Source organism: Chiloscyllium plagiosum, chromosome 4 (assembly GCF_004010195.1).
Source record: "Chiloscyllium plagiosum isolate BGI_BamShark_2017 chromosome 4, ASM401019v2, whole genome shotgun sequence".
In the NCBI taxonomy this organism is placed as follows: Eukaryota; Metazoa; Chordata; class Chondrichthyes; order Orectolobiformes; family Hemiscylliidae; genus Chiloscyllium; species Chiloscyllium plagiosum.
The window spans coordinates 127,407,460-127,426,901 of record NC_057713.1 but is presented as its reverse complement, the minus strand read 5'-3'; the positions used below and the strand labels follow the sequence as shown (position 1 = coordinate 127,426,901).

Here is a 19,442-nt window from a genome sequence, read left to right as displayed (position 1 = left end):
TACCTTTGCACCTGGGAGGCAACATACCAAACGTGAGTCTCTCTCGTTCCCACAAAACCGCCTATCTGTGCCCCGAACTATCGAGTCCCCAATTACTATTGCTCTGCTCTTCTCCACCCTTCCCTTCTGAGTAACGGGGACAGGCTCAGTGCCAGAGGCCTGGGCCCCGTTACTTACCCCTGGTAAGTCATCCCCCCCCACAAGTATCCAAAACGGTATACTTGTTCTTGAGGGGAACGGCCGCAGGGGGTCGCAGGTGAATGTCCAGTGGAGATTCACACGGATGATCCCTGGAATGATAAGCCTAACATATGATGATTGGCTGAGGATCCTGGGATTGTATTCATTAGAGTTTAGAAGGTTGAGGGTAGATTTAATAGAAACTTACAAGATAATGCATAGCTTAGAAAGTGTGGACGCTTGGAATTTGTTTCCATCAGGCAGGGATACTAGGACCCGTGGGTACAGCCTTAGAATTAGAGGGGGTCAATTTAGAACAGAAATAAGAAGACATTTCTTCAGCCAGAGTGGTGGGCTTGTGGAATTCATTGCCACAGAGCGCAGTGGAGGTTGGGACGTTAAATGTTTTCAAGTCAGAGATTGATAAATTCTTGATGTCACAAGGAATTAAGGGATATGGGGAGAGTGTGGGTAAGTGGCGCCGAAATGCCCATCAGCCATGATTGAATGGTGGAGTGGACTCGATGAGCCGAATGGCTTTACATCCACTCCTATTTCTTATGGTTTTATGGTCTTATAAACAAAAAAACCTCTCAATACCATTTTAATCTCTGTACCAAACCAGTCTAATTGGCACCGGGAGCATTTTATTACCCCTCTGGAAAAAAAACACGGACACAGTATCCTTGAGAAAAGAAAGAGCATTTAAAAAAAAAAGGGACCAGCTTTGTGACAATATATAGGAAATCAGTGGACACTTCCAGTGTCCATATTTGCCATTGCTGCATTGGAGTCCAGGCCCCCAGAATATTAGCAAGTTTCTCGATCCTACCACTATGCCACTGCCTCTCTTGAGTATTGAGGGAAACTTGTTAATTGTAATGCACGTGCTGTAGACAGTGGTAATGACAGGAATATCTCATTCTTAAAAACTTTCTTGCTCCTATTGGAGCATTCCCCATTTCATATGTGAGATATTTATCTCATCCAAGTTGATATCAGTTTTTTAAACGTCAAACCATCTTGAGTAGTAATCAATGACCACAGCAATGGCATTGTTGTGAGAACCCTACAGGAGATATTCACCACCCATGGTATTCCAGATGTTATTTCAAACAATGTCCCACAGTTTAGTTATGGAATGGTCAAAATATTTGCAAAGAAAATGGGCTTTCCACAGGTTACTAAGTTTGCGTCAGTCCAATGGAGATGCACAAAAAGCAATTTAAACAGTGAAAAATCTGAGGTGAAATCCAGATTTTTCTTATTGCTTTGCTTGTTATTCATGCTACTGTGCTCTCCTCAGGTCTATCCCCATCAGATGGGAGTGCAGATTAAAAACAACTTCCATTATTACCAAGCAACCTGCTTCCAAGGGTCAAAAATAACAGAGGTGATGGCAGAATAGAAATATCATTTACTAGAAATCCAGAGATCCAGACTATTGGCCTGGGACATGGATTACATTCCACCATGGCAGATGGTGAAATTTGAATTCAATAAAAATCTGGAGCTTTAAAAAAAAACTGGCCTAACCGTTGTCATCATGTATTTTAAGGAAGGAAATCTGTCGTCCTCACCTGGTCTAAGACGACATGTTACTCCAAATTTTCAACAATTTGGTTGACTCAACTGACCTCTGAAATGGCCCTAACGAGACAGTTAGTTCAAGGGACAAATAGCGATGGACAATAAATGCAAGCTTAGTAAGTGACACCCACATTCCATGACCAAATAATAAAAGAAAACAATTCAACTTGCTTCCCAGAAGGAACACCAACTCCATAGTAAGTTGGCAACCATGATAAATATTACCACATCTCAGGCATTGCCTACTGTAGAACATGGACAACAGGTGTGGATAAAGGACCTGCATACTGTCAGAGTACTAGCACTGTCAGGTCAACTGTCTGGACAGTACCAATCATTATCTTTAAGATACAAACTAAGGTCCCATTCATTGCAACCACTGTCACTTCATTGAACCAGCCTATTCATCTAAGTACCAATACTTTCAGCTAAACCCTTGGTTCTTACTATACCAGATAGACTAAATCTCTGACCTAATGGCAGCCAGCAGAGAAAAAGAACCTCAAGTTTTTCTAATCCTTGTCATGGACTGTCCTGATACATTTATCAATACAAATGAATCAAGTCAAAGATGTGTAGGGTGTGGGAGGTAGCTATTTGGGAAAAGATGTTGAGTATATATTGTGAAAACATGTAATCTGATTAATCTCTTGAGAATGTCTACAGACGTTAATAAATATTTATGACAAGTGGTGGGGTGGATGGGCATGGGAAGGAGGCGGCACGGGAATGGTTGTTATATAAGGAGTGGTACGTGTATGGAATGAGCTGCCAGAGGATGTGGTGGAGGCTGGTACAACTGCAACACTTAAGAGGCATTTGGATGGGTATATGAATAGGAAGGGTTTGGAGGAATATGGGTCGGGTGCTGGAAGGTAGGACTATATTGGGTTGGAATTTCTGGTCGGCATGGATGGGTTGGACGAAAGGGTCTGTTTCCATGCTGTACATCTCTATGACTCTAGTATCCAGGCGAAAGTGAGGACTGCAGATGCTGGAGATTAGCATTGAGAGTGTGGTGCTGGAAAAGCACAGCAGGTCAGGTAGTATCCAAGGAGCAGGAAAATCGACGTTTCAGGAAAAAGCCCTCCATCAGGAACGTTGAAGCTCGCCTTTGCCCGAAACGTTAATTTTCCTGCTCCACGGATGCTGCCTGACCTGCTATGCTTTTCCAGCACCACACTCTCGACCGTAGTAAATCTCAGCTGATCATGTATAGTAATGTTTAGAGTTAAAGTGCAATAAATAGAGTTCTAAAGAAGCCTATGTCTTGCCCTTTTCTTCTCCTCAACCAGTGTGTCTTGAATCTGAATTCATGGATATGGGCATTAAATCACACAATGAAAGATCAATAGCATCTTGGCTGTCTGGATCTATGATGAGTTGGACAAACTGTATTTTTTTTTAAAAGAGCCATCAGTGAACTCACAAATGCATTAAAAAAACAAAGAACTGCGGGTGCTGAAAATCAGAAACAAGGACAGAAATTGCGAGAAAAACTCAGCAGGTCTGTCAGTATCTGTAGAAAGAACACAGAGTTAGCATTTCCAGTCCAGTGACCTTTCTTCAGAATAGGACACCATATGAATCACTTCTCAACAGATGTTAAACTTGGAGAGACTTCACCCCTTACACTGTAAATGTTTAATTACAAGAAATGAGATGTCTTATGTGCTGATTGGCACAGAGAGACTTAATCCCCAACCGGAAGTCTTTAACCACAAGGAGCCAGATAGCATGTGAGCTGATCAAGGCTTCACCACTACCGTAGTTTTGTGCAACAAGTGGCCGGCATTCCAAACAAAAGGAGTAGCCATGGGCACCCGGATGGGCCCCAGCTAGCCTGCCTCTTCGTAGTGTATGTGGAACAATCCATCTTCCGCAACTACACTGGCCCCACCCCCCATCTTTTCCTTCGCTACATTGATGACTGTATCGGCGCTACCTCGTGCTCCCACGAGGAGGTTGAACAGTTCATCCACTACACTAACACCTTCCACCCCAACCTCAAATTCACCTGGACAGTCTCGGACTCCTCCCTCCCCTTCCTAGACCTTTCTGTTTCTATCTCAGGCGACCGAATCAACACGGACATCTACTACAAACCAACCGACTCCCACAGCTACCTAGACTACACCTCCTCCCATCCTGCCCCCTGTAAAAACGCCATCCCATTCTCCCAATTCCTTCGTCTCCGCCGCATCTGCTCCCAGGAGGACCAGTTCAAAATACGTACAACACAGATGGCCTCCTTCTTCAAGGACCGCAATTTACCCCCCGACGTGGTCGACGGTGCCCTCCACCGCATCTCCTCCACTTCCCGCCCCTCCGCCCTTGAGCCCCGCCCCTCCAACCGCCACCAGGACAGAACCCCACTGGTCCTCACCAACCACCACACCAATCTCCATGTACAGCGCATCATCCGCCGTCACTTCCGCCACCTCCAAACAGACCCCAGCACCAAGGATATATTTCCCTCCACTCCCCTATCAGCTTTCCGTAGAGACCACTCCCTCCGCGACTCCCTTGTCAGATCCACACCCCCCACCGACCCAACCTCCACTCCCGGCACCTTCCCTTGCAACCGCAGGAGGTGCAACACTTGCGCCCACACCTCCCCCCTCACTTCTCTCCAAGGCCCCAAAGGAAAATTCCATATCCGCCACAGATTCACCTGCACCTCCACCCACATCATCTACTGCATCCGCTGCAGCCGGTGTGGCCTCCTCTATATTGGGGAGACAGGCCGCCTACTTGCGGAGCGATTCAGAGAGCACCTCTGGGCCACCCGGACGAACCAACCCAACCAACCTGTGGCACAGCATTTCAACTCCCCCTCCCACTCCACCGAGGATATGCAGGTCATTGGACTCATCCACCGCCAAACCACAACAACCCGACGGTCGGAGGAGGAGCATCTTATCTTCCGACTGGGAACCCTCCAACCGCAGGGGATGAACTTGGACTTCACCAGTTTCTTCATTTTATCTTCTCCTGCTGAACACTCTCTGCTCATTCCTGAAGAAGGGCCTGTGCCCGAAACGTCGAATCTCCTGTTCCCTGGATGCTGCCTGACCTGCTGTGCTGTTCCAGCAATAAAGTTTCAACTTTGATCTCCAGCATCTGCAGACCTCACTTTCTCCTCGGCATCTGAAGGAGCCAAGTAACGGAGGAAATTGGTACTCACCAGAGCTTGGAGGAAACCAGGTACACATCTTGTATATACAGTTCAGTTTGTGAACTTCTATTTATCAAAATTGTGCAAGCAAACATAATTACAGCAAGCCGGATATTAATAAGTACTCATCATTGTTAATGAGTGCAAAATAGACTCCTGATGATGAAAGTTGTGAAACCCAGCCAGCCTGAAAAGTTCTGAGAACTTGATTGCAAAACATTAACCTGCCATTGGGAAACTCAATTTTTGCCTGCGATCCAATTGTTATTTATGTTCCCCGCCTATCTTTCTGTTAACTCTGGGCAGGCCCGGAAAATGCTGCTCTCTGTCCTGAATTGCACTTACTCATTAGTTTCTACCTCAGTTTGCTTACTTGGTACACTGAACAAGACACATGTATGTATATCAGTTGAAATTCTGCAAAACTAGGAGGCACTGCTAGCTAAAGTAATTCCAACTAATTGCTGAATTAACTAATTGAGCTTGTTATTCCTAAGGTTGAAATAAACTTAACATAATTAGCAAATTGTACTTAAATACTAATTGATTAGATTTGAGAAAGAGAACAAACCTTATAATTATAACCCTTTAAAATTTCCTCACTTAATTTCACAGTCTGGAACTGCAACTTCTCTCTTTTATTAATTCCTTATGATGAAGATGTAATGAATTTTACAACAGGTTAAATGAAAACTGGCCACAGTTGCCAAATGCTAGAGTGAAGAGGGAACTGGAAAGTCTGTGGTCAGCTGTGTTAAAACACTCCCCCCTTCCACTACCATGCGCTCACTACTAACAATTAAGATGTCCACAGCGATCACTCAGCTTTAGCTGGGCATGGGGCTGCTGGCTGAATGGAAATTTCCAGTCAGTCTCACAACATTGGTCAGACTTCGCATTTTAATTGGCTTAGTAGGCTATCCACCAGTCAAAATTGTCCCTACCATGTAGAGCAGAGAGGGGAACATGCTAGGACGTTGGTATAGTGTTCTTAAGCCATCCCACCTTGGATGTTTCTATCTGATTAAAATTTCTGTCTAATGTTCCTCACTGAGGCTCAGATCTGCTCCTTGTAGAGTGTTTCTGGATATGGTCTCCTGCTGAGAGCCCTTCTACCCTTTCTCCCTCTTTCAGCAGATGGTCCTGCGATGTGCTGCCTCTGCTCTTTCTCCCTATCATGTAATCCAGCAAGAATGCACAATATGGTTTGGCAGATTTCTTGATGTCAGGATCGAGTTCTGTATCATGTGCCTTACCACTTTAACAATTTTACAGAACTTTAGAAAATGCTAAACACTTCTATAACTGCAGCAACAGCCATAAGACATTAAACAGTAATCTTAAAGTAACTGACAATCTTTTTGTGTAGCAATGGTGGTGTCCTTCCTTTTGCTGAATGTGTTTTAAACAGACATCATTAACTGGAGCATTGAATTCCAAAATGGCAATGCAGACAACAAATCATTATTATATGCTGAACGTTTGTAACCAAGATGTCTTGCTTGCAAGAATACCAGACCACAAATTGAATATTTTTACAGCTTTGGTCTCTTTATCTAAGGAATGATACATTTGTCTTAGGTTGTTGCAAAAGTTCACTAAACTGATACATGGGGTGACTGGGTTTTCCCATGAGACAAGAGTCCCTACAGTTTAGAAAAATGAGAGGTGGTTTCATTGTAACACATAAAATCCTTATAGTGCTCGGCGGTGCTGAAAAGCTCTATCCTCTTGCTTGAGAATATTGAACTAGTGGTCTTAGAGGTCAACCAGCTATAAAGGAAACGAGGAGAAATTTTTTCACTGAGGGCTGTAAATCTTTGGAATACTTTATCCTAGATATGAATGCTCAGTCAATAATTATATTCAATATGAGGGTAGGATGGGAAAGTGAAGTTGATGTAGAACTTCAGCCATGATCTTATTAATTGGAGAAAGGGGAAAGAGCCCACTTCTGTACTTATTCTTTTTAGTATAATACCAGCAAAAACCTAACCCCAATACTTCTTCACAAGGTAGCACTTATATATTTTAAGATATAATCTGTTCATAATCCCTTAAAAAAAGTCTTGGATTCCTGTTGCTATGATCTACGTTGTGCCTTTCTATAATCTACTTATAAATTATATTCCAGACACTTGTGTAATTAATTTTAGTTTTTAAGAAATGTTAAAACTTAAATTTATGACTTGAAGTGGACGTAGATATAGACTCGACTGACCTATGCCAAAATGAAGACTTTATCACATCAGTGAATAGATCAATATATATTTATTATCTTTTCTAAGGTGCAGGTAAATATAAAATCCTGACCAGATAGCTCAGTTTGGCAAACTAAGTTGTTTCTACTGGGTTAGTTACGTCAGTCTCATTAGTCATATCTCATTCAGTACGGTTTTGCTTTAGCATTGAAATATATAGTGAAACAATTAAAATATCTTCAGCAGTCTGATCTCTTCTTCAGTTTGCGTATTTTTTCTTGCCGAATGGTATCGCATTCCAAACCAGCTATTTCTGTCAACCGATGAATGAACGAAGCTGATGCACCCTGAAGAGGGTTGTGGTAGCTGTGTACTGCACCAAAAAATGCAAATGAGTGAAGATCACAACACAGAATTCTTGAAGAAAAATAAATACAGTACTGTCTTGATTTCTAGAAACTAAGCACAGTTCAAATTACTATTTTCACAAAATAATAGCCATGATCCTACCATTCAAATAAAGGGATTTTGTTGTAGCACTGTAAGAAAACACATGCTGGGATTTTTTGGGGCAGTATGGGTCACTGTAAGCAGGAGGTGACTCTGCTATAGCTGGCAGCATGATCTGAGGCCATGTTTTATGAAGGATAGCCAATTAAAGCAATATCCCAAACCCCCAAGAGATGCTGAGGGGTTTGCAGTTCAGCCAACTCAGTAGTACTGCCAGAAGAAGTGCCCTGGAGCACAAAGGCATATTGATGAATATGTAAATAAAGATAAATGAGTTGGACCATAGCAGATACCAGTAAAGCAAATGCCAGCAGATGAAGGGTTTGGTGAGGGCAGCCAGCACTTTAGCCACAGGAGTAGCATTGTTACACAGGTCCCTAACTGGACCAAAGAGTATCTGACAATGAGTGCCACTTAGCTCACCTACCCATTGCCCCCAACCCCTCAGGGACACCATCATGTGCTTTCCTCAAACACACTTGTGATTTCCTCAAATGTTAAAGACCCACCCACCACTGGTCAAGTACCAGTGGCAAGGAATGAAATCCTTGACTGGTCATTTAATTAGTGCAGTTGCCCTTTGGGAGTGAGTGCTGCCTACCACTTGGCCCACCATTGACAAGATGGATTGGCATTGGTAGGACGACTGGCACTCTAAATCTGTCTTCCCTCACCATTTTATCGGCCGCTCTCAGCTTGATCCCAGGAACCAGGTAAAATTCAGCCCCATAAAAGGAAAAGTAAGAATTATTAAAAGTAATATTATTGAATCCATTTATACATTTCTAACACTGAAATAGAATTAAAGAAATTGTCATGCCAAATGAAGACATTTCTTGATCTTAACTTTAAATGTGGCCCTGCATTCAGAATATGATAATGTTCACAATTTCAAATTGTACAGACAAAGGATTAAGTTATATTTGAGAATACTTCTGGAAGATTCTGAAATGCAGATGGTATTCCAGTGGAAAAATGACCATTCTTATTAGCTCAACAAAAAAGAATCCAACAAACAAATGCTGCTACACATGTCGGAGATGCAAGGATGGAATATCAAATAAGATCTCCCTGTGAGATAATTGTAGCTGGGATGGGGCAGGTTATCAATGACTTTCCCATTGTGCATCCATCACCCTATTCCCAAGCCATTATTTGGTCAATAGAATGCACTGAACATTGCCATCACATCCCTAAAAATGGTTTCAGATAATACATGTGTTATTCCAAGAACCAGAGAAAAACTAATCATTCTGCAAAGAACAGACATTGTAGAATATTAGCAGCAGAACAAGGCATGTATTTTTAAACCTGAGACTGCTACTTTTTAAAAGTCTCACAGCTTAACTCCAATGCTAAGTCTACATGTAAAGAAAGTGAACATCCTGGGTAAGAAAAACTACAAATAACTAACTTCATGATCTGCTGAACAACCATCATTTCTTCCAGGTTTGCCCACCTTGAAGAAGCTCTGTGCATCTGTCCAACAGAAATTCTGTTCCAAAAGTTTTCCCGTCTTCATCACCATTACTTTCTCCCAGGCTGGCCTTTACCCATTCCTTTGCCCAATTGCTGTTTTCTCTCTCTCTGTGTGCTCCATGTCTACTTATTGTTTACTCCTCCCCTCCCTATCTTCAGCAGATATTCCAACCTTTTCCTAGCTACAATCAGTTCTGAAGAAGGGTCACTGGACTTTGAAGTTATATTTAACAAGCTCTTACCTGGGAACACTGATATTGTTTGAATGACCCTGAATTCAGACTAACATTTCAGGAGTAGATAGACTTAGCTATTTATAAACATCAACAATAAGCATGTTTTTCAAACTTTGTAAAGACTGGTGCATTTTTCACCACTTCAAATTGTTAAAGTGAGAAGGACAATATTTTGCGAATAAATGAATGCCAGACAAACTGGTCCATCGCACACTGTCATGCCTGGCTTGGCTCCCAGAGGATCCCTCTGTCCCAGAACAGAACTCAGAAGTTCTGGATTTCTTTTTAATGGCTTGGATTTGCAGAGTTGGAGAATATTCTGTCATTGCCATCTTTGAGATAAGATGTAAACAAATCCCCTGTTTACCCTGTCAGTGGGACGGATATAAAGGATATTGCAGTATTATTTTGAGTAACAGTAGGGGAATTATCCTCAGTATTTTGGATAACCTTCAATTAACATCATGAAAGTTGATAATTTGGTCATTATCATGTAGGAGCTTGTGTTGCACACACTGACAGTCACATTTCCTATATTACAACACTATCTGCATTTCAAAAATTCTTAATAGGCTTGAAAACACTTTGAGGTGTCTGAATAAGCATTCATTTTTCTGGGAATACTGCTGGATATTGCCAAGATCTATATAAAAGCATTGAGTTTGGGTGATGACCAAGAGGGGTTAGAGACGCTGGCATGGAGACATTCAATAATAATTCCTCAGTTGGTAGCAACTTTCCACTAACCACCCTTCTATGTCAAATGTCTGGAACCCAATGTCCCTGAAGGAACATAAACTGAGTATTGGGTAGGTAAAGAAATGGTGCGTGACAACATTTCCATTCATCGCACGTTGAGATGGCTTGTCAGTGCAATAATATGTTAGTCCAGTGAAACACCTTTTCTCACAATGGTGCTCAGCCCTCTGTCATCTCTCGATATCACAACATAGTTGTGACATATGCTGGGATTTATATATATTTCAATATAATTTACTTTTAGAGTTTGGATTTTGAGTTAGTAGTATGTAGGTTTTCTGTGTCTGTAGGGGATTTAATATTTAACTTGTAATTATTTCCCTAGCTAAGGTGATTCATTTTAAAATCAGTATGAGAGAGTTCCTGGTGTGCAGTGTTTTCATTGGGAGAGTTTCTACAAGGAAGCAAAGTAAGCAGTTGTGCATTACACCTTCAGTTTAGGTCTGAAATTGGTTGTTTCTCCTAATCAATTGCAAAAAAAACCCATCATTTGGAAAAATGTTTTTGAGACTTAATCTGGCAGTTTCGCAGATGATTTGGTTGAAGCTGGATATGTAAAATACTTGCTCCCAATAAAGATGGGTGGTTTAGAATGGTTAAGTTGTAAAGTTTTAAAACCAGGAATGTTTTATTAAAACCTTGAAGGGGTTATCTGAAGTTTAGAAAGTCTAAACTCTATTGTATGAAAATTCAAAGAAGAGGTAATCAGATTCTCAAGACCAGGGAATTGAAGCCACAGCTGAGTCACACCCTACATGTGATCCTCTCTCTGTTGTTTGAGCAGTGTAAAGGAATGCTGTTGGGATTAATGAAATTGTAGTTTGCTGTGGGCTTTGAAAAATTTTATACTTGTGTTATATGTAATAGTTAGGTTTATTTTATCTTCATTTCTTTTGCATAATATCTGTAGGATCGCATGCTTGTGTTTCACTGAAAGACCACCATGTTAAAACCAAAAAAAAATTTATCAAGCCAGATGTTAGTCTAGGATCTGACCTCTCCAATAATAACATCAACTGAAATCACAACTTGATACAGAGTCAACTGTAGTTCAGCATTAGTATGGCAGGGATCAAACAGAGGTTAAGAAAGATCACCCACATGGCACCTCTGATGGAAGGTGATTATGAACATTTTAGTAGTGTCTTTTGCATTGAAATGCCAGATTCTGTCATATTTCCAGATGGAGAAGCACACTAAGCCTCTTCCTAAGGGTGCATCACTGTTTGCAACAGGATGTCTCAGGACTTTAGAATTTTCATTTGTCTTTTGGTTGTGAGAGCATGAGTTGCTCACTGTTTAGCAACAATGAAGTTCTGTGCTAGTTGGCATTATCAAGTATGCCTGGTGTTTCTCTCAGAATAGGCTTTTATATACTCTACATAAAAGTTGGAAGAAACACAATTGTCTTTAATATCATTTTTTCTTGTGGACAGAAAACAGAGTTAATGTTTCAAGTCCAGTGACCCTTCAGAATGTTATGTTCTCCAGTAATTTCTGTATTTGTTTCAGATCTTCAGCATCTGCAGTTTTTGTTTGTGTTGGCTTGCTCATAGCAGTGTCAAAGAGATTAATGTTTAATTCCTGGAGACTCCAAGACAATCCTGGAGGGTTAGCATTTGTAACTCTAACTCAAAATTATTGAGTGAAAAATCAAACTAAGTGGTGCAACATCCAAAAGCATTCCTCACACAGCAGACTATATGATAAAGAATGTGTGTTTTACCCCTTAAGGTGTTTTCTACACAAGATATATGTGACACTTAAAGACCAGTTTCCTTGTATTTATAGAAGTCACACTTCACTACATATTATATGTTGTAATTATTATAGGTTAACTTTTCATTCATGATCGAAAATGTATACAATAATTAAAAGCAATCACAATTTGTCTTTATGTTATGATTTACCTTTTATAAACAACTGAAGCTAAGAAAGAATTCTGACTAATATGTTCTCCAGTTACTTTTTTCCAGAAACATCAAAACTAAGTATTTTCTCCCCATTTCAAACAGCTGTCCTTTATCACCAAAGCTGAGAAAACTTTCTACTTTAGATGAAGTTACATAAAAATAAAAACTAAGAGCAGGAGTCACCCATTCAGCTTAAAGTTTGCTCTGCTATTCAATATGGCCATATTCCCACTTTCTCCCCCTACCCCTGGATGCCTTTAACATCAAAGTTTATCTATCTCTTTCTTGATATATTCAGTAACTTGGCATCCACAGCGATCTGTGGTGGAGAAATCTTTCCTCATCTCATTTCTAAATAGCTACAATATATCCTGAAATTGTGACCCCCGGCTCTAGACACCTAAATGAAGGAAACATTCTGCACTTAGGCTCATCTCAAACTTCAGTGAATGCAGGCCCAGACAAACTAATTTCTCTTCAAAAGAGGGGTGGCACGGTAGCTCAGTGGTTAGCACTGCTGCCTCACAGCACCAGGGTCCCAGGTTTGATTTCAGCCTCGGGTGACTGACTGTGTGGAGTTTACACATTCTCCCCATGTCTGCGTGGGTTTCTTCCGGGTGCTCCGGTTTCCTCCCACAGCCAAAAGATGTGCAAGTTAGGTGAATTGGCAATGCTAAATTGTCCATAGTGTTAGGTGCATTAGTCAGAGGGAAATGGGTCTGGGTGGGTTACTCTTCGGAGGGTTGGTGTGGACTGGTTGGGCCGAAGGGCATGTTTCTACACTGTAGAGAATCTAATCTAATCAAGACAGTTGTGCCATCTTGGTATCAGCCTATATAGCACTCCCTCTATAGGAAGTATACCTTGCATCAGGTAGGCAAGTAATATTCCAGATGGAGCTCCACTAATGCCCTGTATAACTGCAGTAAGACATCCTTATTTCTGAACTCAAATCTTGTAATGAAGGCCAGGGTACCATTTGCTTCCAAATTGCTTGCTGCATCTGTCTGTCTACTTTCATTGACTGATGTACAAGGACATCCATATTCTCTTGTACATCCACATTTTCCAAGATATCAGCATTTAAATAATATTCTGCCTTTCTGTTTTACACACCAAAGTGTATGACCACATTTAGCCAAATGTTACTGCATCTGCATGTGTCTGCCCACTCACTCAACTTGTCTAAATCACCATGAATCCTCCTTGCAATTCAATTTCCCCAGTTTTGTGTTATCTACAAACTTGGAAAAGTTGAATTTGGTTCCCCAATGTATAATATCTATACATAGCATGAATAGCTGGCACCCAAACACAGATCCTTGTGGTAACCCAAGACTCACTGCCTGCTACCTGGAAAAAGACACATTTAGTCCCAGTCTCTCTTTCCTGTCTGTCAACCAATTCTCAATCTATGCCAATATATGACCCCATGTCCTATGTGCTTTAACCTCTGCTCACCAATCTTTTATGAGAGACATTATCAAATGCTTTCCATAAGTCCAAAATATCATATCCACTGGTTTTCCTTTACCAATTTGACACATTGCATCCTCAAAAGGCTTTCAGCAGATTTGTTAAGTGTGATTGCATTTCATAAACTCATGCTGGCTTTGTTCAATGCAATTAATACATTCCAAGTGTTCATTTATCATGTCTTTTTATTATAGATTCTAAATTTTCTCCACTACTGACAGTAGGCTAACTGTTCTGTAATTCTAATTTTCTTTTTCTCTCGTTCTCTTTTTAAATGGTGAGGTTAATTTGTAGGAGCTGCTCCGGAGTCTACTGAATTTTAGAAGAATACAACCAATCTATTCAAAAATTTCCAAGGCCACTTCTTTTATTACTCTGGGATGTACATCATTAGACTCTGGTGAATTATCAGTCTGTAACCCCATTAATTTCAGTCGCACTTTTTAAAAAATAATACTGATTTCCTCCAATTCTACCCTCTGCCTGGACGCTTGGCTGACCACTATTTCTGGGAGGTTATTTATGTGCCCACTTTTTGGAAAGACTTGAACCAAAATATGCATTGAATTCTTCTGCAATTCCTTTGTCTCCACTATAATTTCCTCAGTTTCTTACTGTCAGGCACCTACATTTGTCTTTACTAATCTTTCTGTATTCATATATTTATAGAAGCTTGTACAGTCAGTTTTTATGTTCCCTGCAATTTTACTCTGATACTCTATTTCCCCCACTTGATCAAACTTTGTCTGCTGCAATGTTTTGAAGTTCTTCTGAGACTTCTTCGAATATTAACAGATTTCTATATGAAGTAAAGTATCCAAAATGTTATGTTGTTACTTAAAGGATCACAAGCTTTGAAAAAACATACTTACCAAAATTAGAATCAAGATATGCTACTGCATGATGAAAACACCATTCTAATAATATGCATATAAAACATTGTTCAGTTATTGACTCTTGCAATTAAAAACTTATCAAAAGCACCAATATATACAAAAAATTCTGAATGATTAAATTTATAAATTTAGAAATCTTTTTGATAAGTTACATAAAAGGTTAATTATACCACATCACACTTAACTAAATTGATTTTTAAATGATCATAAAATACTCACATTTTTGATTAGACGGAATTGATAGCGAAGAACAGAGGCCATTATGTGTCTTCGAACTGAATGAAATAAAAGCAGAACTTATTTTAGATTTTGATTAATTATCTAAAGCAGACAGAAAATTATTGAATGTCAAGTTTATCTTTGAAGAACAAAATTAACAAACGTTTTCATGTCAGCAATGTTTAAAAAAGTTCCAAGATGGTTTCCATAAAAATAGGTGAAGAATTGCAAGGTAATTTTTAACAATAAAAAGGTTTATTGTTTACAATTGATCTATATGGGCATTTGGAATTAATTTGAACTGTATTTAAAAAGATCATTTCGATAGGTTGTGAAGTGGATCCTTAGTGGAGTTTGCTATGTGCCCCTCAAATTCTAGTTGGCTTCATGTTTTCTTCATTTCACCTTTGCTTGTAATTTCATTCTTGGCAAAGTTTGCCAATTGGTCAAGGTGACTTTTAAGGCCTTCTAAAAGTTTTCGGAAACTTAGTCTCTTTAATTATCCCCATCTGTTTAAATTCTGACTGTTCTCTCACCACCAGGCCCTGAACCTCCATTATGAGGACATGCAGCAAACTGACGAAGAAAAAAAAAATCTCAGGAATAAAGTGAAACTAATATGCCCTCTTTTGAGCAATATTTGTGCAAAGTGCAAGGAAATAAAAGTGAAGTCATTGTGGACTTATCAACAGAATAAGTAAATGGTCAGTTTCTAAATTCAAAGCTAACTGAACCCTTAGTTTTGGTTCACAACCGATTAGGCAATGCTCAGGAGGAGACTCCAAACACCTCATAGGGAATCCAGAACAATTTATCACCTACTGTCACCACAGAGATAAAAATGATCAATGTATAATAAAAGAAATACCAAACCCATATAGTGTGGAAGTAGCAGTTAAGGGTTCCAGGCATCAACTGGACATGGTGGGGTGTATCCCGCAAACAGCATTTCCATTGTCTTTCCTGCTGATTTCTAGGTCCTCTCTCCCCGCAATCCCACCTTGAAAAACACAGCCCTTCTCCTACCAACTTGTAGCCTGTGTCACCCCTTGAGACACTCAGAGCCTGACTTTGTGGCTCCCAGGGCACCACTGAACACAAGGATTGCCTCTAATTAGTCATGCAAAACTTCTGACCCCAGGTTTTTGATTCCAGAGTAAAGCCTGCTGGTATCCTCACTACTGCCACAGTGACTTGTAGGCAGTTGCCATGCAAGATGTCCAACGGCAAAAGGTTTTGCCCAATATATCCGGAAGCCTGCTTAAAAGTGCAAATAGTTTATCCAGATGAAACTGGGGTCTCATTCTTTTACGGCCTTCAGTAAGGTTGTGTTGGGTAAGATCTTCTATATGGTGGCTCTGTAAGCCATATACAGAGAAACCTCGATGATCTGAACGAGATGGGCGTTTGATTCAGATAATTGATTCTTCGGATAAATGATTCAAAGCCTCTCCTCTGGGGCTTGGAGTTTTCTGAAGTTTCCTTTTTCCTTGCGCTGCCTGCCTTGCACCCTCTCACTATCTCAGGGTTTGTTTCTGAGCAGACACACACACTTGTGTGTAAGAGACGTTCCGCATTGCTGAAACCTCCCTCTCCCCCTCAACAGTTCAATTGTATTGACACAGCGAGCACTTGCTAAGTCCTGTCCCCATTCAGAAAACTAGGCAGTAGCACATTGCGCATGAGCTCTCCCACCCTGTCTGCCCCACCCCACCCCCAATGCTGTCCGACCCTCCAACCCCACCCCCTCCCCACCCGCTGGCCGCCCTGCACCTCCTTGCGCCGCTGCCCAACCCCGTCAGCTCAGGTCACCATTCCCTCGCCCCCAACCCCCACACACAGACACATACACACACACTCAACAACTCAATTGAAGAAATTTAACAGACAATAACTGCCAGATCTGCTAAGGACTGAGTAATAAAAAAATGAAGTTTTCCAATGAGCTAATCATAAATGAAATGCTGATTAATCACCAACAATTCTCTCACTGTGTAGGAGAAAGTGAGGACCTCAGATGCTGGAGATCACAGTTGAGAGTGTAGTGCTGGAAAAGCACAGCAGGTTAGGCAGCATCCAAGGAGCCCTTCATCATGTCAGCGTGCTGCTTCATTCCTGATGAAGGGCTTTTGCCCGAAACGTCGATTCTCCTGCTCCTCAGATGTTGCCTGACCTGCTGTGCTTTTCCAGCACCACACTCTCAACTCATTCTCGCATTGCGTATAAATCATCCTGGCTCCAGCCCATTATATCATGGATAATGGGAAATGCTGACTTGCAATCACATGATCAAAGGTAACCTGAAGGAAGTTAAAAGCCAGTCTCGAGACGATCAGGACAGGAGGGAATATTCTTCCACACAGAAGAAAAAAACCCCTGCCTAACGCAGACTGAGAATTCACCAGGGACTATTTTATTTTCACCAGCACAGATTCACTCCGACAAACACTCAACCATAATTTCACCTGGAAATTCAAAGACTTCTGACCATGAGAGAGAAATTATCATTTTACATCTTAAAGGACTGAAATTTGAACACATGATATAGTTCCCCAGTATCCAGCAAGCATGGATCTCTTCTGCATAAAAAAACACTTTTTTTCTGGCTACCATCAGTTCTGAGGAAATGTCAATGGACCAGAAATGTTAACTCTGATTTCTCTCCACAGATACTGCCAGACCTGCTGAGCTTTTCCAGCAATTTCTGGTTTTGTTTCTGATTGCAGCAGCTTTTGGGTTTTATGGAGTATGGGGAGTGTGAATTACATAAATTTGCTAGTTGCACAAGAAGTTCTGTTGATTCTTTACTCTGCATTTCCTATTTACTCACAGGGACATACCTCTCCTACCCCTGTATTACCATTAAGGCTTCTCATATTAACTTCCATTCTACTCAATCTCTCCTTTTGTTTTATTGTAGAAAAAAAGTGTCATGACTGGACAAAGGGTGGCAGGATGGTGGTCCTCACTCAAGGAGAAAATGCTGGAGTTGGCTGGAGAAGAGAATGATCATTCATATGGAATGCTGAGATCTCCAGGAATAACCGAGTATTTACTCTCTTTAAATATGTGTTCCAGATTCTTGTTAAAGTTATATCCATTTGTGATTGAAGCAGTCTCTTCAAATATCCCAAGGATGAAACAAGTTGTAGTGGTCAAGCATTGCCTTTCTCTCACAAGCAATCAACCCCTTGATTCTTGTCACATCAGACATCAGGAATCCTTGAACCATCATGTTGCTGACTGTGGCCAAGGGCACATTGACAACAAGCAACAGGATAGTAGCAGGGCATACCCTGTATAGCTCATCCACACCTACACCCACCTTATGAGTGAAAGGACGGAACCAACAATGATTCTACACATCTCTGTCGGAAACATTTCATTCTATCTTTCAGCTTTTCAAAGGAGAGCCTTACTTTTCAAGGCTGGTAAGTGTATTATGGGGCATTCACATTTCTACTCACTTTTATAATTCAACGGCCTCCCAAGATAAGCTGCATGAAGCATTGCCTCTCTCTCTCTCTCTAAACACTATCCCACAGAATGATCAAGCATTTTTAGGGCAATTTAGTTTATATACAATTTGTGAAACATTGAAGGCTAACTGATAATGGAAGACTGAAATCCTCAGGATTGCTCCCAACCTGCTGCTTATCATGACAAACTTCACTGCACAACACTGGATATTATATGCTGACTGAAGCCTTAGAAACCACTAAACATTAGTCCTGATAGAGGTTTATAAGATTGTCATTGGCATGGATTGAGTGGAAAATATAAGGTTTTTACTCAGGGTGGAGGTGTCAATTACCAGGGGACATAGGTTCAAGGTGTGTGTGTGTGTGGGGGGGAAAGTTTAAAAGAGATGTGTGAGGCAGGTTTTGCACCCAAAGATGTGCTGCCAGAAGTGGGGATGGAAGTAGATATTTTGAAAATGTGGGTGTACTTTGAGTTAAACGCAGCAGAACTACCGGACACAGCACCAAGTGTTCTCAATAAGGTAACAATGTCACACTTGGTCGAACAACTCGATTAGCTTGTTGCCTGGAGACAAAAACAAATTTGAATATTCGGCCAATCAGTTTAAATTATACCCTGAAAAATACCAGACTCCAATCCAGTTGGAATTTAGTATAGTGACAATCTTAAAAGCCAATGACACGGGGGGATCCAAGATGGCGGCGACCCAGCAAGTCTGAGTCTACAGTGCTCCTCACAAGACTTGGGTAAAGTGGGTCACCCACCCCCACCACACTCACCAAATCATTTATAATAGTTGTTTAATTTAATTATTTGTTTAATATTAAACTTAAACAATTGAATCTTTAATTAAAATGACTAAAGGGAAGGGAGCCCGCAGCTCTCAACAAGCAGGAACCCCTCCCCCAACCTCTCCAGCTGCAGCAGAGGCGTCCACAGCTGCCCCGGGGGACTTACCTACAGTAACAAGCCTTGTGGAGATGATCTCCAAGCTGGATGCGAAGATCGACGCTTTCATCGAGGAGTCCCGAAATCGATGGGACTCACTCTTGGCCGCGCTGCAGAAGCACAACTGAGCTATCCAAGAAATGAAGTGCCGAGTCGGAGGGGCAGAGTTAAAGGCCGCGACCTCCGAAACTACAGCTCAATCGGCCGTGGATCACGTCCGGACTCTCGAACAGCGAGTCCGGACCTTAGAGAATTACATTGACGACCTCGATAATCGAGGTCGTCGAAAAAATATTCGTTTGCTGGGCCTTCCCGAACGGGAGGAGGAAGGCCAGCTTACAGCATTCCTCCAGCAGTGGCTGCCACAGCTTTTA

The 19,442-nt window shown here is 41.1% G+C and overlaps 1 protein-coding gene across 6 annotated transcripts in view; it reads right to left on the bottom strand.

Annotated features, from left to right (window-relative positions):
• Positions 1-7,202: 7,202 nt before the first annotated feature.
• The window catches only part of si:ch211-171b20.3, a 151,967-nt gene continuing 139,727 nt past the window's right edge, over positions 7,203-19,442 (bottom strand). For 3 of the 6 annotated variants that reach the window (XM_043689184.1, XM_043689181.1, XM_043689180.1), the window contains 2 exons: positions 14,638-14,693; positions 7,203-7,522 (listed from right to left, as the gene is read on the bottom strand). In XM_043689184.1, the coding sequence (XP_043545119.1) occupies positions 7,389-7,522; positions 14,638-14,693 (190 nt within the window). In that variant the 3' untranslated portion in view covers positions 7,203-7,388. Of the gene's footprint in view, positions 7,523-8,333; positions 8,355-14,394; positions 14,440-14,637; positions 14,694-19,442 lie in introns of those variants that run through there. The other 3 variants (XM_043689185.1, XM_043689182.1, XM_043689183.1) reach the window with 3 other exon arrangements.